At 38.1% G+C, this 25,710-nt stretch overlaps 2 protein-coding genes across 14 annotated transcripts in view; one reads left to right on the top strand and one right to left on the bottom strand.

The window, feature by feature from the left end:
- PALLD (palladin, cytoskeletal associated protein) overlaps positions 1–25,710 on the bottom strand; it is a 409,145-nt gene that overhangs the window by 9,131 nt on the left and 374,304 nt on the right. For 7 of the 9 annotated variants that reach the window (XM_025462823.3, XM_049101108.1, XM_049101109.1 and 4 more), the window contains 7 exons: positions 20,910–21,045; positions 17,748–17,846; positions 16,904–16,954; positions 15,461–15,682; positions 11,502–11,651; positions 3,181–3,275; positions 1,022–1,154 (listed from right to left, as the gene is read on the bottom strand). In XM_025462823.3, the coding sequence (XP_025318608.1) occupies positions 1,022–1,154; positions 3,181–3,275; positions 11,502–11,651; positions 15,461–15,682; positions 16,904–16,954; positions 17,748–17,846; positions 20,910–21,045 (886 nt within the window). The remainder of the gene's footprint in view (positions 1–1,021; positions 1,155–3,180; positions 3,276–11,501; positions 11,652–15,460; positions 15,683–16,903; positions 16,955–17,747; positions 17,847–20,909; positions 21,046–25,710) is intronic. The other 2 variants (XM_025462824.3, XM_049101110.1) reach the window with 1 other exon arrangement.
- The window catches only part of CBR4 (carbonyl reductase 4), a 208,017-nt gene that overhangs the window by 71,577 nt on the left and 110,730 nt on the right, over positions 1–25,710 (top strand). Inside the window, exon 5 of one of the 5 annotated variants that reach the window (XM_025462831.3) lies at positions 11,178–12,770. The exons of 3 other annotated variants lie outside the window; for them this stretch is intronic. In XM_025462831.3, coding sequence (XP_025318616.1) covers positions 11,178–11,224 — 47 coding nt within the window. In that variant the 3' untranslated portion in view covers positions 11,225–12,770. Of the gene's footprint in view, positions 1–914; positions 3,770–11,177; positions 12,771–25,710 lie in introns of those variants that run through there. One more of the 5 variants, XM_035716188.2, reaches the window with a different exon arrangement.

Genomic DNA, 25,710 nt, shown 5'->3' with positions numbered 1-25,710 from the left:
ATCCATATTTAAGAACTTAAATTTAAGATCAATAAATAATGGGGCAAAAAAACAAAGCAATCAAAAAAAATTTCACAGCAGTGGTTATTAAACATTTCTGGCCTCAAGCTCCTTTGAGGAATTGATGAAAGCTGTATCATACACATAATTTTGTATGCAATTTCAGAACTCACACCTAAGGAAAGCTGCCTCCCAGAAGGCCCTGGGTTAGGAATCCCTGCTGTAGGGTCGCCTAGGTGGCTCAGTGGTTGTGTCTGCCTCCAGTCCGGGGCCTGATCCTGGAGTCTTGGGATCGAGTTCCATGTCAGGCTCCCTGCATGGAGCCTGCTTCTCCCTCTCCCTCTGTCTCTCTCATGAATAAATAAAATCTTAAAAAAAAAAAAAAAGGAATCCCCACTGTAAAATGGGTAAGAGAAGTATGTCACTCTAACTTCTCCTAGAAATGGGAGGAATAAAGGAGTAGATACATGGCTACAAAATGTGTATGAAAACAGAATGGGGGATCCCTGGGTGGCGCAGCGGTTTGGCGCCTGCCTTTGGCCCAGGGCGCGATCCTGGAGACCCAGGATCGAATCCCATGTCGGGCTCCCTGCATGGAGCCTGCTTCTCCCTCTGCCTGTGTCTCTGCCCGTCTCTCTCTCTCTGTGACTATCATAAATAAAAAAAAAAAAAAAAAAAAAAAAAAAACCAGAATGGAAGATAAATGAATTATTAGGACATATGACAAATTTAACACATTTATTGCTTCAACAAAATGTGACACTTAAAGGGAAACAACCTCCCAGTGACTGTGTACAGTATGGTATGTAGGGTTCTAAATAAAGAACACATTCAGTAAAAATTTAAAGGAAACGAATGACAGAACAGTATATAAACATCCAGTAAATGGTACTCTCTCTTTTTTTTTCTCGTAGGTTGGAAAACATTTCAAAGATGCACACCTTACATAATTTCCCTAAAAGGAACTTAAAAGACATGGCAGTGGCGGGGCGGGGGAAGGGAGGCAACACCAAACTCTTACCTTACAATCCATTCTACACAGTTTTCCTTCTTGAACTGTTAGATCTCCGGGAGCCTGCAAGAAGTGAGGTCTGAAGAATCGCTCCTGAATTGGTTCATTCTCATCTCCACTGTCCCTTGATCTAGAACGAGGCCTTAGGACAGGACAGATAATAAACAAAAAGATGGAAGGAAAAGAAGGAAACAAAAGGGGAGAGGGAGGGAGGAAGATAGAAATTATTTTCAGACTCTTGATTTTTATAATAATACATGGAGTAATTATATAATTTTCTTACCTGATTCCTATTCCGAAAGTTTGCACTTAAAACCAGAAAAGTTAGCAAAGTCTTGTTTCATTTGGAAGTTTATTATGCACTTAATAGTCTGCTAATTGCAGAACTTAAATAATTCCGCTATCCTAATCCTTAAAGCTAATATAAATCATAAAAGGGGAAATGGGAAAAAATGAAGTACTCTATATTAACCTATTTTTCCCTAAATAAATATTTTTGAAAGCTATATGAGAAGCAGCAGCAGCTGTTGCTCATTTATTACCAAATCTTTTCCAACAGAAAGTATAATTTTCCACTGGGATTTTAAATTTATAGGAAATTAAAATCTCTTATTATTTTGTAAAAATTTCCTATCTTTCTAATCAAAATTCCTTTTCATATTAACCAGGAAAACAAATTATATTTTTTAGCTTTAAAATAAGATTGTGCATTCTTCCAGATTTGGTGCATCTCTCTTGATTTGAGTAGGTTGTTAGAGGCACCTTTAAGAATAACACCATTTCAAGTTAATTGAAGGGAAGATGCAACAAAGGAACAGGATACTGAACATAAATCCTGTCACTAATCATTAGAAGACAAGTTTAAAAACATTTAACTGGAAAAGGTAAGAGTAGAACAAAGGAAAGAACAGTGTAATAGGCTAATAATTACTAGCTTTTTAAAATATATAGTTTACTATTCTCCAAGCACAGATCTCATTTGTGAGAATATTTTTCTAGTAGACACGGACACATGGAAAAGCTTAAATATTGAAGACACAAGAAAAGCAGAAGAAAGTAATGCAAGAGATCTGCTACTAAATATGCCCTGTTTATAGGCATGTGCAAAGGCCTAACTAGGTTCTTGTGACTAGATATTGCCACAAACAAGTTAGAATTAACCCCCCATGTGTTTCGGTGCCAGAACAGCCTTCCAAATTGTTGAGCAAAGGTTTCTGAGCATGCGGTCACATGGGGTGTAGACAGACATACCACTTGTCTGGGGCTTCCTCAGTGTTTCTGGCTTCTCTTCTGTGAGCCTAACTAGTATGTACGTGCGCTCACCAGCAGTGTTTGCATGTGGGGCCTACAGTCTATATAGTCAGGGCTATTTGAGACGCTCTGTAAGATATCTACATAGGCACCCAACATGACAGCCAGGGTGACTTACCCTATTTTTTTTAACTGCAAATATGTTACTAGGAAGTGATCTCCTTTTCTTCTCCCTGCCTACTGTAGTTCCGGCAGTATCCTTGCATAAGCTCAGGATGACTAGGAATAGGAAGCACATTTTACTTTTAACAAGTACTTGTTGAACTTTTAAAATAGGGCACATTTTACCTACAAAATTGTCATAAAAAATAAACTGTTTTGAATGAAATGACTGAAAAGTGAACATTCACAAACCAGCTAATTTTAAGAAATCTAGTGGCAAAAAGAAAGAAAAAGAAAAGAAAAAAGAAAAGGAAAGAAAAGAAAAGAAAAAAAAAGAAAGAAATCTAGTGGCAATAATTTGTCATGGCCAGTCTAGACCGCTGCTGGTCTAGAACTTTGGTTTTGAATGGCTGTGTACCATTTACTAATATTTTCATGTTAATGTGCCTGCCATTTAAAGGTGTCTAGTCTTGTTTCTTCATATACTGACTGGGCCCTACTTAACAAATTAGTGGTGGTATATTTAACTGGGCTTAGCCACATTAGCAACTAACTTTCCCTTTTTTGAATTGCAAAGGAGCATAATCATCGAGGGGCTAGTCAATGTATACACTTTAAGACCGTATTCATGTTTTTCTGTCTTCTGACACTGTCTGCTCTTCTTGGTCATACCATGATTTGAATATCATTGAATTTATAGTAATGACTAAAATAAAATAGTAGTTAACACCTATGGGAAGGAACATCTGCCATACCTTCTGACATGAGGGTGGCCTGAGGGAGAGCGGGGACTGCGGCCTCTTTGGTTGACAGCCTGTACCATGAGGCGTCCAGTACAACTGATGCGGCCCTGTCAGAGACATCAGAAAAAGAAGTGATTGCCATGCAGAACAACTAACCACTAAGCACCATGTTTACTGTCCTGTTGTCCATAACAAACCAATATGCCATATTAGTAAGAAATGTACTTTCCCTGAGTTAAACTCCTTGGCAAACTCTCTGTTTGTTTAAAGAACTTGGTGACTAGGTCTTTCTTTGAACTATTAAGAAAGCTTTACTGTTTTATCTAGAATGGTATTTAAAATCACACTCCTTAATGAACTAATTATAATCTGCTATGGTCTCCCTAACACATGGAGTTGAATTGTACAATATAGCAGGAGGACATTAACTGTCTTGCAATAATTCCATTTTTATGGTCAAATATCTATTAGTTGTAGCTAATTCTGAAATCATACTAGATGATTTTAGTTTTCTGATGTATCTTTATATATATATATAAAATGTCAGTGGTATTCCTTCTAAAAACCACATATTAAAAGAGACGCCAAAAAAAAAAAAAAAGAGACGCCAGCATCATGAAGTGAGCATTATGGTGAGAAGGATACATGGGCATGACAAGGAGAATAGAATGACTATAGGCTACCACATGCCCATGAATTAAGCATAGTTGTGATTTAAAAACCAGGAGCAGTGAGATACCTAAAAATATGTGGGTTGTATGACATAGGCCTATCTAATGAAAAGCTACATTTTATCTCAAGTTTTATCTCTTAAGTTGAACTGATAAATGCTGTCATAGGATGGACAAAAGTAATACTTAAGAGGACTCAGATGACATGAGTAAATCACCACTGTTACTCTGGCTTTTTGTTTTTGCTCCTTCTTTTACTTTTTTCCCTATTACTGGAAGAGTAACAGAATAGATTTTTTCCTCTTTTATCTAGGACAGGGTGAGCAGCTGTACTTCTAAATTCTGACGATGGCTAGACAGAGCAGCAAGAAAGGAAAACGAGAAGCAGCAGATTATTAATGATGAGACTTAGGGATTTCTAGCTCACAGTGGATGAGCCACCCTCATGTGCACTTATCGCCCAAATTTACCACTACCTCTCATTTTCATTCCACGGTGCCAATATAGACAGGTAACAGAAGCACAGGTGTTCTGTATGTTTTGAGGAACTGCTTTCTGAGTTCCACCTCAGAATGAACAGGGATGAGGGAGCACAATGGTGGAGGGGATGCAGAGAAACCCCACGGCAGGAGTCAGTGAAGGCAGGAATCCAGTCAGCAGGGCTCTCTGGGTCTCACCACAGACTGGACTTCTTTAGGGCCTTGACCACTCCAAAAAGGCAAAGACATATCAGGCTGTGATACAGACAGGAGAAGAACTGGGAACTATCAAACAGAAAGAAGAGGTCGTAAAGAGACAAAACTGAAGTAGTCTTATCGCACTAGATATGTGACCTCCTCCAGCACTCACAATATTTGCTATTGAGGTCCTCTTTATTTATTTTAAAGATTTTATGTATTTATTTGACTCAAAGAGAAAGAGAGAGAGAGCACAAGCAGGGGAACCTGCAGAGGGAGAGGGAGAAGCAGGCTCTCCATGGAGGTGGGAGCCCAATGCCAGACTCCAGAGGATCCAAAAGGGAAGTTAACATTAATCACTTATGTGGTTAGAAAAAGATGTAAGTTAAATTCAGCCTTTAACCTTGAATTTGGGGAAGCAGATCAAAAATTTTTCTCTAAACTGGAGTTGAGTTTTGACTTTCCTCAGACTTTAGGCAAATCACCAAATTTGTTCAAGCCTTTGTTTCTTCTTCTGTAAAAACCAAAAGATACATATCTGTGTATCTGTCTCACACAGATGTTGTAAACATTAAATGATACAACCTAAAGTGATCTTTATCTTCCAAATATCAAATGGATCTTAATATCATGAAGTATCACTATTAATCATTGCTGCTGTTGTTTTACTAGACATTATATATGCACAGACATGCATCCAGATGATTTTTTGGGTCTTGACAGCTTGGTTGACTCCAATAAATTTCTCCAAGTGGTTATACTTTGCCCGAGTATGCTCTTACCTTCTTTTTGATTCTTTCAAACACCTCTTTTAATGATGGTCTCCCCACCCTCTTAACACTGAGATGAGTTTTAGTTACCTTCGCATGACCCTCCTTAGCTCTGGAGTCAGTCTAGGTTTGTAAACCAGGCCTGTCCTTTATAACTGAGTGACTTTAGGCAGGTAATTTAACCTCCTAAGTGAGTTCATGTATAAAATAGGACCACAGAGTTAATCAATCTTGCATGGGTTCTTATGAAGAGTAAATGAGCTAACCGGGGTACTTAGTATTGTGTTTTGCACACAGTAAACACTCGAAATGTGAATTATGGATGTAATTATAATAATGGCCAGATAAACATGAAACATTCCTTAGAATTGTTTTAAAAACAAATTTTTTTCATACATAGTGGGGTTTTCTTTCTTTTGGTATTAGGCTATAACCCCTTTTCATGCTATTGCTTGAAAGGTGCCAAGCACACTGGTATTCACTGATGTAATGGCTGCATTTGAGGCATAAGATAAAAGATGTCCTACTCAGCTCTAAGCATTAGATTCTGCTTAGGATAAACCCTGACTCCTCTTCCCTCTCCAAAAAAAAAAAAAAAAAAAATAGGGTCAACAAGTTGGCATACTACTCTCTAAAGATCACACATTTCTACAATGTTTTCAAGACTTTTACTGCTACTGCTTAGAACCATATACACAAATACTGCCATAAAATATCTTTACCCAAATTTAAGAGAAAGGTATATGCCACCATTTGTCATTTTTAACTCCTACACCATGTTTTACTTCTGAACATAAAAGGGGAAGGCATGATCTTTAGGAGGCAGAACTGTTAGTTTGAGAATACAGTGTTATTGGCTAAATATATATTACTAATCAATAAATGACCAGGAGCATTTAGAAAGCTTCCAAACTAACAAGTCGTATATTTTTGACATTTTTATTTGGGGGAAAAAAAAAAAAAAAAAACAGAATTCAGTGAAACACTTTTAAAAGATACAACTGAAAGTTCAGATTTTTAAATTTAAATTTAAAATTTTTAAATTTTTAAAGTCTTATATCTGAAGGTCGTACAAAATTCTATCATACTAACGTGCCGTTTAACCCTAGTATCCTCCTCTGATGCACATTAATGCTGTTGCATTTGCTTTTAACTTTTTCATTTCTACCTACTTTATTATTAACACATGAAGGAATAATGGAAGTGAATGTTTAAAATTTGAAATGAGCCAGGAAATTTCTAATGCTAAAACAAAACACAAGCAAACCCACTTCTTAAATTTAATTCAGCTGTGTGTTACTTTTCTATTCCAAACAAATCCACAGAGTTTAAAGCTATAGAGCAAATAATAAGTTTGAATTCTTAAAGTGATTATGTATCAAACATCAGCTTTTAAAGATTATTTATGTCTCATGCAAGGCCAATTATTTATATAATATGGAAATAACATTTATGTTTCCTAGCTTATGAAATTTAACTGTGGCACACAGGTCTTTATAAAAGCTTGCCACTTGTATACATAATGCAATTTGAGGAAACATCAAATTGCAAAACAGCCCTTCCAAACTCCAAGGGCAGCACAGAGTAACTTAGCAACACAACAAAACAATGTAAAACATTCATGTTTAGATTTAGCTGTATCTTAAAGATAGGATTAGAGTCTAAAACTGCTTTTGTGATCCTCATTTTGGCATTATGTTTGGTGTAGTGCTGCATAATCACTCATTATTCACTTAACTATGTGATTGCTTTGGTCTCTCGTGAATTGCAGGAGTAGCACACACTGTGATACACAGTGTCTAGTATATGTTTAGAGCTGGGTGTTCCATCCCAAGGAGAATTTGGATGTAGTCATCAATATCTAAAGTGTTTCTTATTCCCAAAAGATGGACTCAGGTGGAAAAATATTCTATAAAATATTCTGCTGAACTTTAGTGTTTCTCTTTCCTTGGTTCTCACCCTTTCTCTTGGCTGCTTTCTGTAACTACTTTCCACTGCTCAGGAAAACTCTGCCGTCTGTATTTCATTACTGAACTCATTTTTCCACTCCAGCCTTTTCCTCTTTCCCTTGGTCATTTCACATCATGTACACTACAGTGTACCAGAAAAAATAGATGTAGTTGTCTCCTTTTCAAACCAAATATACATCTAAAATAAAAAAGTTTAAGGTAACCAAAGGGCATGAAGGAATTAAAGAATCAAGTTTTCTTTTGACTGTATGTTATGCTTTTGGGATTAATGTGTCCTAAAAAATTCAGCTTTGACTTTTCAAATCTTTCTCAGTGCCTTATATCATGCTTATTCTATTTATTTTTATTTTTTAAGATTTTATTTATTCATGAGGGATGGGGGAGGGGGGAGGGGGGGCGTAGAGACACAGGCAGAGGGAGAAGCAGGCTCCATGCAGGGAGCCTGATGCAGACTCGATCTGGTGACTCCAGGATCATGCCCCAGGCTAAATGCAGGCGGCTAAACTTCTGAGCCACCCAGGGATCTCCTCATGCTTCTCTTAAATCAAATTTTTTTTAAAAAAAAGATTTTATTTACATGAGAGAGTGAAGGGAGGGGTAGAGGGACAAGCAGACTCCCCACTGAGCAGGGAGCCTGACACAGAGCTCAATCCTAGGACCCTGAAATCATGACCTGAGCCACCTAGGTGCCCCTTAAATCATGTTTTAATTCACAAATTAAAAAAATGGCAAAATACTTTAATAGATAACAGATGTCATAAAGTAGAAATTAAAACAGCATCAAACATTTCTATAAATGATAACATATATTAAGGATACAGTAAAAAAATGGTCTGCTGCTTGTCATGGTTTAAATACCTCTCTGTCTTTCTAATGGGTGGTGAAGTTTGTCCCAATTTCTAGGTGACAGATCATAAAACCTGTATCTGGCATATCTGCACATGCCTGCTACTGAAGACGCCAGGAGAGAGCAAGGAGTTGTACTCTTGAAATTAAAATCAAAAAAAAAAAAAAAAAAAAAAAAAGGGATCCCTGGGTGGCGCAGCGGTTTGGCGCCTGCCTTTGGCCCAGGGCGCGATCCTGGAGACCCGGGATCGAATCCCACATCGGGCTCCCGGTGCATGGAGCCTGCTTCTCCCTCTGCCTGTGTCTCTGCCTCTCTCTCTCTCACTGTGTGCCTATCATAAATAAAAAAAAAAAAAAAAAGGAATTAAAATCAACCAGGCACATGCTGAGACTTGGAATAGCAATTAATACCAAGTACCATAAACATAAAAATTCCCTCACAATTTCCATTTGAGGCCTACATGCCCACTTTTAGGTTTCCTCAGATTCTCTTCACAAGTTTCCTCTCCTATGCCTGCCTTTGGTCATTTAAGGTAGAAAATAAGACATGATTTAGCCTCACCCTCTTCAGAATACTGGCTGGATCAGCTAACCTTGAAAGGCAGTTGGAATTCTAGGTAATAGGAACTACTCTGGTGTCTGTGACCTCTGGAACTCTTTGAATCTTTTGCTCCCTCTGATAGACCCAGAGCCGTCATATTCCCGTTTTTGGAAATCATGGGTAAGGTGGGATACTCTGTTAGAGGGCTGGGCTTTTGGCTGCCTGATAGGAACTAGTCCACTTCTCATTGCTTTGTCTTCTCTCAAAGGGCAGAGAGGCCAAGAGCGAGAGAGGATTAACTTGGGACTTACCCTGATATTTGGTTAAGCAGTGGAATTCACTCGGGGACTGGAATGAGGGCACTGACAGCTCTCTTCTGGGCCTTCCTTGGGCAACTTCTGGGCCTCCTGTATGGCTCCAGTTGGCTGTGCTGTGGGCATGGCCCTGCCCAGCTCACAGCTCCCTCCACCCAAGCCCACAGCTGTGGTGGTTGTGGCATGACCACAGCTCTGCCTAACTCCTTTCCCATGGGGGTGGTGAAAAGGAAAAGCAGAAGGTCAGAAGACCACACACCAGCAACATGTTGGGTGGAAACTCAGCCCGAACTGACTTTCTTACTCTAATAGTAGGGGTGGAATGTCTAGAAACAGAACCATCCTTTACATCCTAACTCCATAGACTTCTGCCCACTTTTAGGGCTGCTACTTTCAGATAGGGTTATTAGTGTCTTTGAATTGAAATAATGTCAATAACTAGCTTTTATTGAAAGCATATTATGTGCCAGGTAAATCGAGTGCATTATTTAAATCCATACAATCATGCTCATTTCTTAGGAGAAGAAACAGGCACAGAGAGGTTAGGTGACTTGCTTAAGGTCACATGCGTGGTGAGTGGCAGAGATTCAACTCAGATCTGATGCCAAACTTCATGCTCTTAACCCTGAACTATGCCACTTAGGCTTTTCAGTAGCACAGTTCTGCATTTCTGGTCTTTGTTGTGTCATTTCATCCTTTTTATTTCTTTCCCTTCCTCCTCTTCTACATTACAAAGGGGATCTTCAGCAGCCCTCCTTTATCTAATGACTTCATGCAGTCTCCAACTCTGCTCATGTCCAATGGAGTCCTTCCCTGTTTAGAACTTTTCCACATGTAAAAACTACATTTAGTATACATGTTACAAATTATACATGTACAAATTATACATTTAGTATAATTTGAAGAAGACTAGAAGCAGACTCATAATTGCAATTTTACATTTATGTTGTTTTAGAAAACTGCTGACTCCAATAAGTGCTAAAAACATTCACTAGGAAAAGTGCCTCAAAATTCACATCAGGACCAGGATTGGCGAGTGCTTAAGAGACACAGTCAATTCGATCACTATAATACATAGCAACCTTTCTAAAGGAATAAAGGACCTAGCAAGAAGAGAAATTTTGGATTTTGTTGAGTTCTTCACTATTATTTTAATAGGCAGAAAACTGAAAATTGAAATTGTTAGTAATAGTCAAGGAAACATACTGAAAATAGAATTAGAAAGAAAAAAGTAAATTCTACTTCTTTCCTCAAACCCTCCAAATGAACACAAATAAGTATTACAATGTAACTTTTAGTAGAAATTGTGCTTTTGATTATTTTTCAAGGTGATGGTCATGTATTCATTGATTGAAAAAATAGAACCTCAAGAAAAGTGCATATTTAATATGGAAACTGTTGAGAGTGTAGAGTCTGCTGTGCTCTATCACAACCTCATTTGTGGAAAATTAGAATTTCATTCTAATCTTAATATTATTACAGAAATTGATGTTTATGTGACAGTGTAATATTAGGATAAACATTGCACAAACTTTTAGAAGTGTGAAAGCTTTGCTGAAATTATTTGTATCATTTTCTAACACTTCATGTTTTCTTCAAAAGAAAGAACAAAATATAGAATGATATAAATAGATCAGAGATTTTAAAAACACACTGGACAATCTTCATTAGTTATATAATAAAATTGTTAATTTTACCTTTTTTTAAGTGTGCAATTTGCTATTTACATGACTTCTGCTGACTTTGTAAAATTACCCTATCACACAATGAGCTCCGTGATTTTGTCACACAAAATCACTTCTTACTCATTTTTGCATCCTCCCTACCCAGATAGTGCCTAAAACATACCTGACACTCAAAAAAGAACTTGCAGGCTTGAATTGAGAACCTGATATTCACCAGTAACTGCTACCTATTAAATTCTAAGTCAGATGATCCTAAATCTAAGGACGAGTACAAGAGAAAACATTTGGATGGAAACTAATCCTGAATGCCATACACAGATGCTATCAAAATTATAATTTGTCTACATTTATATACTTAAATTCTACTGAATTAAGTAGGTATATATTTCTTTTAAATATTTTACTTTTTGAGGTTTTTTTTTTACTACACCGTATTTATGTATGTCACTCACTGTCCTTTCCTTTTTTTTCTTCATAGAACTTGATCATATCTGAAATTATATTATTTAAATATGTTTCTTTTCTTATTTTCTAGCTCAAAACTTTGTTCTGTCCACCACTGCAACCCCACCACCTGAATAAGAAGTGTACCTATTAGGCCCCAAGTAATATCTGTAGAAAGAATACATATCTGTATTGGAATTATTCATGTGAAAAACACTTGATGAAATAAAAAAATACTAATGAAACAAAGAATTTTTCTATCCTCCGAAACCAAAATGGATATGGAATATGGGAAAATAGTTTCAAGTCAAAGAACATTGATTCTGCCTTCTAATTAAACAGTTACTTTCTCCAAACAAATGCCTATGAGCACTATACACAGAAATGAAGCCAAACCTATACCCTTAATCTTTACCTGAGGGTTTGCAGCCATAATTGTGTAATTCCCATCATCATCTAGGGTGGAGGCTGTGGTATGGAGAGAGCACGTCCCATCAAGATCCCTTTGAATGGTGTAGTGATCATTCTTTGGAGAGATCTGCTTTCCATCTTTAAACCAATAGATCTGTGAAAGGAAACAGTGATGAAAGATTAAGGATGTGTGTAGTACTACTCTGTTTGGGGGACCGGTAAATAATAACTGTGTGGCCTGCACAGCTGATTGGTTAAAATGTTAAACACAATATTTGAAAAGGAAATTGATTTTTGAGTGAAAAAGGTAGGTAACAAACAGGTTTAATTCTATTTTAGTTTTTAAAAATTGTATCTTTTTTATTTAAAAATATGTGTATAAGTAGGTATTCACATATTATTCACATATTTTTTGACATTATTTATATGGAGTGATCAATGTTGAATGTAGACATAGTGACTTCTGGAGTGGCTCTATAGGCATTTTTCTTTTTACTTCTATTTTCACATGTACTGAATGAAAGGCACTGAAGTAAAATGTGTTACTTGTGAAGGAAAGGTAAAAAGGTTATTTTAGAGAATAACAGATCTAACTATTCCCCTGAATTGTGTTAGACAAAACAGCAGGGAGGGGTGCCTTGGTGGCTCAGTCGGTTAAGTGACTGCCTTTAGCTCAGGTCATGATCCTAGAGTGCTGGGATCGAGCCCCATGTCCAGCTCCCTGCTCAGCCTGGAGTCTGCTTCTCCCTCTCCTGCCCCCCCTCTGCCGCTGGTGCTCTCTCTCTAATAAATAAGTAAATCTTAAAAAAAAAAGAAAGCGGCAGTGAGGAATGACCACCAGTTAAGGATTGGTGGTGGGTGGAGCTCCAGTGCTTTCATTGTGGGCCAAGGAGCATATGCTCAAAGGTTGAAAGTTTGCTCTCCGCACCATGTTAAAGAAAACACAGTTGTATTTAAACTTATAAGTTTTAGTAATATCTTAATTTGGTTTGATAGAAAGTTAAATGTGAAAAATAAAGTAAAAATAAATCTGGACTAATTCACACATTTTAAAATGGTCAAATTCCCTCTTTCATAGGTCCTCCTCTCTTCCCTCTCCTGTACCTAAAATCGCTGGTCCGGGCAGCCCAGGTGGCTCAGCGGTTTAGCACCGCCTGCAGCCCCGGGTGTGATCCTGGAGACCAGGGATCGAGTCCCACGTCGGGCTCCCTGCACGGAGCCTGCTTCTCCCTCTGCCTCTGTTTCTGCCTCTGTGTGTGTGTGTGTGTGTGTCTCATGAATAAATAAATAAAATCTTTTAAAAAAATAAAATAAAATCGCTGGTCCATGGAACCCTAATGATGAATCACGTGCCAGCAGCCCTCCCGTGGCTGAGATGCTGAGCTAATAATGCCTGCATCAACCCACCCCAGACTTACTTAGGGAACTAAACAAATCCCTCCTTTTAAAGCCACAAGTTCTCTGTTGTCAGCTAAAGCATTCCTAACTTGGTCCCTAACAGAATAAAAACCTACTTTAGAACCTTCAGTTTTTAAAATGAACTTTTTCCTTAACGTAAATCCATATGCCAATTGAGACCTCAACTAGCATTCAAATTCAACTCAATGAAGGCCTCTGAATCTGAAAAGTCTTTCTGAAATTTACATTTCTAAGAAAGGAAAGGGCTAGAAATCTCTAGCACTAAACAAGTACATAAAGAATTGGGATCTGACTGCTGAAACTTTTCCAACTTCCATTTTCTAATTAGCTCTAAATTTACAGGCTGTATTATTAACGTAAAAATGAATCGTCAGCTAGACTTAACTCTCAGTTCTAGAAATTAGGTAAAGCATGATACTTCATAATTATCATTCTCTGCTTGGCGATTTTATTATTTCTGATGGAACAGAGAAGCTGTAATTAGTATACAATTTGCATTCTTGCTACTACGTCAATTCTTCAGACTTGTCTCTGTTAATCATACTTTTCACCTCCATCATACTTGGAATACAACGTTCAAATGAAAATTAAGAAAGAGTCCAACAATTTTAGCAAGACTGCTAACGGAGAGGGAAGGGGAGGGTACAAGAGATGAAAACAAGGCAAATTAGAAATCCCTTTGTCTTCTCATGTTTCCATTAGAACAAGCATGTCAAGGGTAGACTACCTTTTCCTTTCTTTTTTTAAACAGAAGCCCCAAAAAAGGATTTTTTAAACATGATGAATATCCCATACTTTAATAGTCCTAGTGCATTTATATAATGTGTGCAGAAGAAACGGTTGTTCAATAAACCAGGGAGGGAAGAAAAAGAACAGCAGTGAGGACAGGAGGGAGGAAGGGAAGAAAGGAAGGAAAGGTGAAAGAAGACAACCTAACAGTAAAAACTCTTAAAAAATTAAGCCTCTTAAAGCTGTGAAACATTTAAATTCATACTAGAAAAGCAGAGTAACGTTAAACACAACAGCCCATATTTCAGATGAACACAGTGTTCTTTAGAACAAGAATCAATGATCTTAGAACTTCATTAATGACCTTAGCCTTGAGCAAAGTTTAAAAATAATGGATTTTTACGAACATTTTGGAAGTTTAATATCCAATTTCTTGTTAAGTTTCATTCATAAGCTGCAAGTTTATTTTTAGTACATGCATTTGGTATCATGTTTGTGAATACACAGCAATTATCCAAGTTATGCCAAGAACTAAGAAGTTTTCTCTAACACAGTGTATTAGAAAAATCTCATCTTATGAAGAGGTGGATAGGAGTTTGGAAAGTTAAGGCTATTTTCTTTGCTCTTTCTCTGTGATACCACTGTTAGGCTTTTAATTTCAGTGAGTGTATTTTTCATTTCTATATGCTTATTTTACAAATTTGCCTGGTCTTTGGTACTGTCTTGTTTTTTTCATTAAAATTTCTATTTCTTTTAACATTGTTTCAATCATTTTAAACATAGTTTTATCTTATAGTTCACTTAACACTGTTCAATACTGTGCAATACTTGAGTTTCTATTTTCTTTTGCTATTTATTCTCATCATTGTTTCTCCTATGATCTGTAAGTTTTCACTGTGAATTTCTTCCTCCCTCTTACACTGCAGAAGTCTGATATGCCCCAAATTGTGAGTATTTTTTGGACAGTTTTTGCTTGCTTCTCCCAGAAACAGGGTTTTTAATCATCTTGGACTAAATTTCGTATTAATTTCTCAGCTTCTGGCTTCATATCGTGAGATAGTGTCAATGTGGAGTTTCCATTTCTCATGGGCACCCTTTTTTATTCTTTTTTCCCAAGTTCTAGGGAAAAAGTGTAATCCTGTTTATTGCTTTCTGGACCAGTGAGCAGTTACTCTTGTCTCCCTTTAAAGACAGAGCAACTCTTTATCCAGCTGTTTCCATGTGTCTGTAGAGAGAGGGCTCCCATGTATGTCAGCCTAGCTCTCCCAAATATCAGAAATTCCTTTAATTATTCCTCCTCAACAGTATTCTAGTCCTTAGCCCCTTGTAAATACAGGAAGCCTTGGTTTTGCAGATTAAAGATCTGAAGTTTTCGTAATCCGTGTTAAATGCTGCTTCCGTATGGCACATGGCATGGGGCTCGGGTTCCAGCCTGGCCACTCACCAGCTCCTTGACCTGGAGCAAGTTAATTAAACCTCCCTGAGCTCAGTTCAGGCACCTGCGATTTGAGAGTGACACTGATAACATCACATAAGGAAATGATGCAGGTGTATGAAAAGCTCCTTGTCGATTATTTAATTGTTACTTTCCCATTCCTGTCTTCAAACCCAAATTCAACCCTTCTTCCACTCTTTCTGGCTTCTGATGCCTCCTGAGGAAGGTCTGGAACTTACAAGTACTTCAAACATTTGACATCCTGAGACTGAGAAAGGTAGTCTGTACCTCTTCCTCTTGTTACACATGCTATATTGTAGAAGCTAAACTTCCTCAGAACACAGGACTCTGAAAAAGCCACCTTTTTTCAGCTTGCTTACCTTTGGCTTTGGGTTCCCAGTCACTCTGCATGTGAAAGTTACAGGCATTCCCTCGAAGATCTTGTAGTGTTTCAGCTTCATCTCAAAGAATGGTGCCACTGCATTTTCCACAGGCACGTCCCCAAACTGGATATCATCACCTGATTCATCCACAGGAGACCTTTCTAGCCTATACTCGATCTCACTGATGAGTCTCTGTTCACAGCTGGACACTTTATATTCCTGTCTCAGGAAAAAAAAGGTCACATTAGCAACCTCGATCCCTTGTGGTCCCATGTGTCTCATGAGTCTTACTCTCCTCTCCAGTGACACTAAGAAGACAGTGATATTTTTACCAGAGCCCAGCTCAATTCCATATAAAACAAAAAACATCTGGAAGTAAGTATATATGATATTTCAAATTGTCTTCAAGTCTTATCATCCTCCTTCCCCCAGGAACTATGAAGATGAATTTCTTTCTCTTTTCTCTTGGTGGGGGTGGGGAGTGGAGGAGTGGGAGGGGTGGGGGTGAGGAAAGAAAGGAAAAGGTAACAGCTTTGTATTCCTAAATTGTTCACAAAAATAAAACATGATGGAACATGGATTTCTTGCTGTAGGGGGAAAGCTGATGCAGGGTGGTGCAGCTCTTCAGAAGGGCAACAGTTCATATGGAAGGCAGCCGCACTATTACATAACATTTTATCACGTGAATAATGGAAAAATGGCATTTGTTTTTCACTCCTAATAATCCTCAGCCCCATTGCCTCTGATCTCCTCCTCGGCTTTGCAGCTAGTAGGCACTACTCTCCACCCTCTTTAAAAGAAAAACAGGATTGACAGTCCAGTCAAAATTTGGATTAATAAGACAAAAGCAAAGTGGCCATCAACATCCTATGGTGATAAGGTGGATTCTACAGTTCTCCTGCTTACAAAGTATAATGACAACAAGGCAGCCTGTTACAAAATAGTCTCTATTTAGTAACAAATAAAAGATGTTTTAACTCGGTTTTTTCATAAAGAAGCTACCCCACCTTTAAAAAACTGTTGTCTTGAGGGAAGAAATACAGCAGTATGAATAAAACTGCAAAGAATACATGAGCTGTTTTATTCTACTTACTATCAGATTAGTCAGTTTGAGAATTAGTGAGTTTTCCCCCAGAAAGGTATTAACAAATGAGACACTTTTAACAATTTATAGTTCAGAGTATTCACTAGTGACAGAATCAAATTCAAGTTTGTAAATATATTTTTTTCTTAAATATCTTTGTAAAGATATTCAAGTAGCAAAAAGCAAACTGACTGTAGTAATTCTGTTCATCTGATATTAAGTAAAAACAGACACTGGTCATAGTATTTGTAATTAATAATATGGCAGTAAAGACAGATACACAGGTAAACAAGGAAGAACACAAGAAAACAGATACAGTGAAAGACCAGAAGGAGGAGAAAGGTGAAAAGCTTAACCTTTTGACCGTCCAGAGTACTCCCTACAGAAGCATGAGGAGACTCAATTTCCTGTAATGGTAGAAAAAAAAGAAGTGAAAACTAATAACAGAAATAAGAACCTAGAAAGATTTCTAGTCTTCTTTCAGTTGAAAATTTTGTAGTAGCAATATTTCACACAGAAAAATCCTCAGATATTGAAGACAGACCTATTTCTCAACATCTATGAGAATTTACTTGATCCTTTAAACTTGTTTTAAAAAGCTTCCTTTAATCTTGAGACTATATCTAGAAACTCCAAGTAGAAGCAGTGGAGATTATAAAACAGCTTCCATCAAATTCATGAAGTAACCTTTTCTTTTTGTGGTAGGAAGGGAACAAAAATAGCAATCTAGGTTTTCTGCTGATTAGTTATTTGTAACTATATATGTGAAGGAAAATACAGACAGTTTTTTTCTATACACAGATATCTTACTTTGACTAGATGTTATGAATATAATTGGAAATATTCACTAGCTATGTCAAACAATTTCAGTGAAAATATGTTTCTCTACAATATGTATTTTGCAATGAAGCACAGGACAGGAAAAACAGAAAGATACTTGAAAGGAGAATAAACTAATCAATAAGATAAAAAGAACAGATATCACTGAAATAACTCTCATCAGTCACTTAACACAGCTGTCTGGCACATGCTTTGTGCTCAATAAATATTAGCTATGAGTTGGTGATATTAATACTGCCTTTCTTTGACTTGTCCTATGCTTCCCACAGAAGTGATCCCAAGAATAGTGTCCATAAAGAGGATGGGGGGAGGGGACAGAATAATTACTATTTTTCTAATTTGTCCATAAGAACACAGTACCTGATTAGCTGTTTCCTCTTCTGGCTCCTGAATATTAAAAACAGTTGCACTGTCAGCACCTAGTAATCGACGAGCCATTCTTTCTTCATATGTTAACCTCTAAACAGAGTAAACCACAAAAAATACAAAATTAGAACATTCACAATTACATACATACTGCCTCACAAACAAGAATTTTTAAAAATGACTTTTGATGTTTTCTGTAACTATTTTCTCTCAACCTTCAGATACCTGTCTGTAAAAGGAGTCTGTTTCCTTCCCTCTCTTCAAGTGTTCTGTCACTCCCTTCCAGTCTCAGTGGCAGAGACCACAAAGAAAATACATGTCCTATACGAATCCTTAACAATACACATAGAGAAAAAAGATATTCAAGTAGCAAAATATTTTTTAAAGGAAATGTTATTTTGATGGCCATTCACAAGCTTCGAAAACAGCCTAGTCGGCTCCAAGCCTCTGATGAGGGAAGTTGTAGACTCGCTGGCCATGCCGGTGCTGTTTGGGATCCTCACTGCTAAGGGCACTTCCTTGGCCGCCGTGTAACAGGTGCATGTAGGCAAATGTAACAGTCCACAAAGGATGACTGCACTAGGCGAATCAGGCAAAGGACTGTGAAAGGTACTTGCCAAAGCTAATATCCATAATTCCAGATTCTACTCAGAGGCAGACTGCTTGGCCATCAGGCAAAGTGGTAATGGTCTTGCATCGAGTAACCAGTGCTCCAGATCTGGCCAACACACACTTGCTGGGCCATTCTTAGAAGAAATGCCAACGTCTTTGTTCTGACTATTGGGCTGTTTCCTGCCTTTGAGCTTTGGTTCTAAAATGCCGTAGAATCACAGTCTGGGAAGAACTCTCAGAGACCCCTTGTCCCATAACCAAGTGTTCAGTTCACAAGAGAGAATAGATAATGATTAGTAAAGCAGAATCTTTAAAAAATTACAGAAGTTATTTCAGTGAACATCCAAAACTTCTGAACATAGATGTAAATTCTATTGGAAACTCTCTAATCAGGAAAATATGTTGAATAAATTTACAATTTCCAGTAATTGCTGGTTCCAGTCCCAGCTGAAACCGGGAAGTGAAACAAGTCAGTGCCAATGACAAATAGTCCTGAAGTTCCTATTATTTCATTTACTAAAATGGGGGCAGAGGATTAGAAGAAGGAGAGGTAGGTGTTTGGTGCTTGGACTGTCTCGGTCCCGGTATGTTATTATTCAAATTAATTTTCTCACATCTGTTAAAGAATCACTGAATTCAGTTTTCAAAGAGAATTTTAAATACCTGCTCTCTTAAAAGCCTTCCTAATGTTTTCATGGAGAACTGTATCAACGAAGGTAGGACTGGAGTCCTCTCCACCCCTTTCCTGATAAGCAGAAATGTCAATTTGATACCTAGTCCTTTGCCAGAAAGCACCTGCTACCAGTAAAAGCCAAATTTACTTCAGTTTTGTTTCTAAACCACTAGGCTGTGTGGATATCCAAGCCCTGTCTATAGAAGCCAAAAATAAGTAATGGAATAATATGTAACATTAGCATTTTGAGCTCACAAATGCAGAAATTGATGGAACTCGCTGGGAATGTCACTACTAAATAGATAAATGTAAATATACACATAATATATATAGTATGATATAACAGCTTATCGAACTCTTAAGTCTCTTTAACCAAGGGAATTAGAAATATTTCAACAGAGACCCAAGAAAACAACAAAACCCCCCCCAAAACCAAAAAACTGGAGAAATGCCTTTACCTGGCTTGAGTAAGTTCCCTTAAGTATCTGGTTTAATCTTTCAAAGGCTTTAGATGACAGAGCCAGGGAAAACTTCCAGAGTATGCACATTTATACACGCTATTACTTATTTCAGGGAGAAAATATTTTCCCTTTGTGAAAATCTTCTATTCTCAATGAAATGAATGACCAGCACAAATTCTCATTAGAATTTTAATCTTCCTGAACTCAGATTAGGATGCCCTAATAAGGGATCCCTGGGTGGCGCAGCGGTTTGGCGCCTGCCTTTGGCCCGGGGCACGATCCTGGAGAACCGGGATCGAATCCCACGTCGGGCTCCCTGCATGGAGCCTGCTTCTCCCTCTGCCTATGTCTCTGCCTCTCTCTCTCTCTGTGTGACTATCATGAATAAATAAATAAAATCTTTAAGAAAAAAAAAAAAAAAAAGGATGCCCTAATTAAAAGCAGCATTCAGCACCCTTCCTCTCTCCTCCACCTTTCCAATCAAACATGGGCTGTTCTTACATTTTTATTTATCAGTGTGTGATAATTAAAATTCCTAGCAAATATATTTAGCATAGAGAGCTTTCTATTCTGAAAAAGGTGCCTGAGAGGGAGATTTTATACAAAGAGGCCCTTTTCTTTTACTTATGATCCAGGCAAATTTTTCTGGTGATAATTCTAAAATAAAACCACAGAAGGCTCTTTTCAGACTTCACCTTATTTGTGGGACTTGTTCTTCCTGTCCTCTTAAAAATCTTGGACGTGATAAGAAGAAGGGTCAATAAAAATGAGAAACAACTGGTGAGGAAACATTTAAGTCCAATGGCAAAAACATCTTATATACCTGTATTTTTTACCAGATCTATTGTACAGATACTAGAACAATATTGTGAAACAAGCATTACTCTTTCAGATTACCGAATCTGAATCAGAATCTAGTAATGGTCTACTAGAATGGTACTGGACATCAGGATTTGTTTCCTTAGTGAAGATTTTCTATGTGTAGAAGCAGTCCATGGAATAGAATCCAAACTCTCCTTTTGGTACTTTTGGTAGATACAGATCATTCCAGAGCACACTTTTCCCCTCCTACCCAGCCTGGATTTGTTCCTTTTTCTTTGTAATGTTGCAGTTCATTTGTTTTACTCCTCACCTTAAAATCATCCCTTCCTCTTTATCTCCAACTTGCTATCTTCACTCCAAAAATGGTTTTCATGAATGGCAGTAAATAGTGAAGGCCAACTAGAGGGGAGCCTATTCTACTTTCTTCCTTCCCCCCACACTGAGGCCATAATGCTAAGAAGAACATTGAGATTTAGGAGTAATAAGATCAATTTTATACACAAATTGTAAGAACCAAAGTGACAAAAGAGCTCTCTGATGTGAAGAGCTAGTATTCCAAGCTCAGGCCCCAAATCCATCTCTGCATACCGGCTGGCCATTGTTCAGGAGGTCCTCCTTGAAGCGAAGTTTTCGTTCCAGGTCTTGAATGACAGCGTCCTTTGTGCCTTGAATCTCCTCATCAGAAGCTATTCTAGCAGTTCTATTGGCCTTCTTTGGAAATCCCCTGCAGGAAAAGAGCACAAGGCAATATAGTCAGTTGTCAAGCACATAAATCCAAGCCAAACATTCAAGTCCAACAAAGACAGTACAATGTGTCAGTGTATCCCACTCTTTTCCAATACTATATCTATTCCAACTAATTATGGAAAGAACCATGAAAGCTGGTTCCAGTGTTTAGGTAACAGTAATTGGAACCAGTTTTCAGAGAAAGTGGACATACCTGAGGGAGTGTGTTTCAGTGGTTAGAGAAATGCCAAGAACAGGGAATGCCTGTGTTTTAGTCCCAGGAAGGCAGTAAAGTGAAAACACAATGTGATTTGTAATCACAGAAAGACTTCAAATCTGACTCTGCCTGGTATTAGGTTTGTGACTTTGGGCAACTTTTTTAACATTTCCTATAAACAAGTATAAACATATGTAACATATATGGCTATTGAGCATTTTTGAAAGAGAATATATTCCTCGTACACTTTTGTAAATTCAGTCCTCTGGTCCTTTGCAATTTATTCAACAACAGTGTTTAGCTCACTCTAGGCAAATATAGGGTGTTCTTTTCTATCCTGATTTGATTAGTGGAGGGCCCTGGAGGTTCTGCAGGTCTTGCTATGCCTGGTACACCACAACACCGTGAGCCTCCTAAACCTTCTGGAGAGCCTAGGGCTCTGAGATAAGTGGCACCTCAGAACTCTTCTTTCTAAGGGTGGCAACAATGCCCTCAGCCATGAGAGCCAGGGGTCACTGGTGCTGGATACTTGGTGGGTGGGGAATCACATTTGTTGGTGCCTTAAGCAATTTGCCGCCCCCTACCTTTTCCCTCACGGGGCTGTGGGGAAAGATCCAAGAGAAAAAGAGTACTATATAGTAAAACAAAACAAAACAAAAAAACAAACTATATTCTTAGTGAAAATGCATGACTGACCTGTAGCTACCCATATCACCAAGGCTGAATTTCAAAAACATAATGTCAAGTTTTTAAAAAAACAAGTTAAAGAACACATAAAATACGCTTCCATTTATGAACAGACAAAAACTAAGCAGTTCTCTGCCAAAGCAGGGGTTCTCGAAGGGTGGTCCTTGGATCACCAGCATCCATATTACCTGAGAAACTGTTAGAAATGCGGATTTTTGGACTCACTCCAGACCTACTGAATCAGAAGCCCTGGGTTTAGGATCCAGCAATCTGTTTTAACAAGTCCTCTAGGTGATTCTGATACATAAAAATGTTTGAGAAATAAACTTAGGGAAACATACATATATAAACCATTAAGACAGGTAAGATAAGGATTAAGTCAAAAATTCAGGGTAGTGGTTATCTCTCGAGGATAGCTGTGGATGTGACTGGGGAGGGTCACATAGGGAGCCTTCAAAGGTACTAGAAACAGGTATGACTTTATTATTCTTTTTAAAAAAATATATATATATATATATACACTATCTTTGCTTCCTTCCTTACATGTTTTATTTGATAAGGCATTTCTAAATTTTAAAAAAAGTTTACTGCAAAGGTGTCAAGGCATCGTGTCCTGGATACTGCTTCACTGATACGGTAGAAAGCACTAGTAAGGCCGAGGATGCAAATTAACACTGAGTTTCACCAAACCCTCTGCTTATTATCATTTCATCCAAAAATGCTGGAAACAAGACAATCACTAAATACACAAGAGAAAACATGAGCATCCCGTAACCCCTGTGCACTCAGCCCTCATCAATAATACCACAGCATCCTGAGGGCTGTGCTCCTCCTATCCATTCTTGCTTCCCTGCTAAACTTCCCTTGATTTTGTTGGTTCACCCTCCAGTGTGCTCAGAGAAGGTGACCACCTCCCCAGACTCAGGGGTGACTGATGGAAGTTAATTTGAGTGGTCTCAATCCCCGGATAGTGATTAGTATAGCCAGAGGCATGGGATGGAGCCTGGCCATGGAGATTGAGGAAGTGGAAGTGGGAAAGGATGAGGTGCTCTAGTTAAAGCTTCTCACCTCTAAAAAGCAACACACAGAAGAAATGTCCCTCTTTCACTGGCTACCACTATGTCAAAATGTAATGCCCCAAATGGCTGCATCCACACTGGCCACGAGGGGAGAACCCACAACATGCTGATGATGACAGCTTAGAAAGACAGAGCCCCCGGAGCCTGATACAGGTGACCTACCCTGGAACCGCCTGACCCCACATTCAAGTAAATTGATAAACCAGGTATATTTAACCTACTGGAAGTTGAATCTTCTGATACCTAGAGCAGAAAGTATCCTGATAGCTTTTCCAGGTCCTTCCTTTCTAGTCATTTGCCCTGAAGTTCAAATGGAGGGTGTTAAACACTAGTATTAAAGGAAATATTGTGATATTCTCTGTTTGAATATCAAAGACTAGGTCAGGCTTTGCTGTACCCTACTCCCTGGCAGTTGATCTTGATTTTTAAGGAGCTGAGCAATGAAGCTGTGACACATGAACAGTAAGAGCCACAGGAATCATGACCTACAACCTCAATTTTTAATACCATCCAATCCTTTAACAAAAACGTGCATGCTGTGCCAGCTTCCCCCAGCCTGGAGCTGCTGGCCCGTACAGGACCACACTGTCATCCTTCAGGCCTCAGTCTAAAGTCTCCTTGGAAAGGAAGACCCTGACCAAGTCTACCCATTAGTTATTGTACCATATTTTTCTTCATAGCACTTATCAAACTTTATTAGTATACGTTCTTTTTAATTGTCCCTCTCACACTGTGCCTCTTTATCACAATGCTTGTCGAATAGCAGACCCTAAAGTAACATTCACAGAATAAGTGAATAAATGCACTATCTACCTCTCTACCTTCACTTCTTCTTTTTCTTTTCTTTCTTTTTTTTTTTTTAAGATTTTTATTTATTCTGACTTCTCTACCTTCCCTTCTCTTCTCAGGCAAGAATAATTATCCCAAAACTATCTATAATCAAGCCACATGTAAAAAATCAGGCTCAGAACACACAAAAATCACTCAGTTTTAGAAATAAAGTTCTGTGCTGCTTTTGACCCAAGCCTTACATCTGAGAACTAGAAGAGGTAGGTTCTGAAGTCCCCTGAAAGGTAAAATGAAAGCTAGCTCTGTGTTACATCACATATTATTGGGAACACACAGGTTCCTATTATTACTTTAAACTTGACAACATAAACGAGTTGCACAACTATGGAATGATGAGCAGCCTTTGATGACAGAAGCTTCACTGTCTCTCTGCAAGCAGAATACACTGAGAGCCGTGTTCTCTGCACAAATAAGAAAGAAAGGGGCAAAGGATGGCTATGAAGGACAGAAGAGATCACCTACACAACCGAAACAGATACTGGGCTTTTACACGACAGCCACAAGTCCTCTTCGACAAGTAAACACCTGTCCATTCATGGCAGAATAAATCCTGTGGCTTAAAAAGCATTTTTCAGTGTACTTGACTTTTTTAGGGAACTAAAGAATGACTGCTCTTTCATTTCAAGAATGACTGTCTGGTACATTTCATAGAGAAGCCATTCACCTTGATGCGGGTTTCTGCCACCCAGGTATTTTACTCTTTCAGAGTGCAATTAAAATTACTCATTGACCCAGATAAAAACCCTGGTCATTCTAGATTGAACAAGGTGATTCCCTAAACATATCAAGATCACAAGCATTAGTAGGGCATTTACTCTATTTCCTATTTTAAAGACATTTTTTTTTTACTCCAGAATTTAAGGTACATGTTTTCTTGGTTCTGAACAATTAACACTGAAATCAAATCAGTTAATTGAAAGGTTCTTAAATGTCTAACAGTCACTGCACAGATACTTACTGAGTATATGTATTTAAGCAAGGCACAATGCTAGGCAAATACATCAATACAAATTCTGTTAAGCCTGTAACTCAATAGTTGGTTTGTAAGGTAAATGACTGTGTCACCTGATATCTTGGAATTCTGGGCATTAGAATTTCTATGTATAATAGTGAAAAATAATAATAAACCAAAAGTATCATCACGATAGTCTCAACAGTATTCTATGTGACAAGGAGAAGATAGCCAAATCCTAAAGGGTGGTCTTTGATCCCAAGGGGTTAATAATCAAGTTGGAAAAATGAACAGACTATGTTGTAGTAATTTTAGGTGCAATGGGAGTTAAAAAGGAAGTAGAGAAGAGTGCTGGTTAGCATGAATGCCAAAGACTCATGAAAGAGGTAGTAGAGTAGGGATGGGGAGGGGGGGAATTCAGACTCAGCAGGAATAAAGATGCAGACGGGAGAATCTCTTTTATTTATTTTTTCCTGCTTAAAATACTGTGGTTTGGGCTAGTTAGTAATGGCTATGTGCCTTGGTTTCCTCCTCTGTAAGGTGTAAAACATGGGTATTTTAAAAAAAAATTTTGAGACTTTATTTATTCATGAGAGACACACAGAGAGAGAGGCAGAGACACAGGCAGAGGGAGATGCAGGCTCCCTGCAAAGAGCTGATGTGGGACTCAGTCCCGGGACTCTCAGGTCACACCCTGAGCAGATGCTCAACAGCTGAGCCACCCAGACGTCCCAAACGTGGGTATTAATAGCATATATCTCACAGGATTATAAGGGAAAGGACACGAGCTACTACATAATCACTTATATCAATGCCTGGCATACTAAGAATGGCTCTGGAGGCCAACGGAAACTATCCAGTATGGAAGTGAATCATGAA

Source organism: Canis lupus, chromosome 25 (assembly GCF_003254725.2).
Source record: "Canis lupus dingo isolate Sandy chromosome 25, ASM325472v2, whole genome shotgun sequence".
Lineage (NCBI taxonomy): Eukaryota > Metazoa > Chordata > Mammalia > Carnivora > Canidae > Canis > Canis lupus.
Note: the sequence above shows the minus strand (reverse complement) of the source record. Positions and strands in the feature narration are given on the sequence as shown.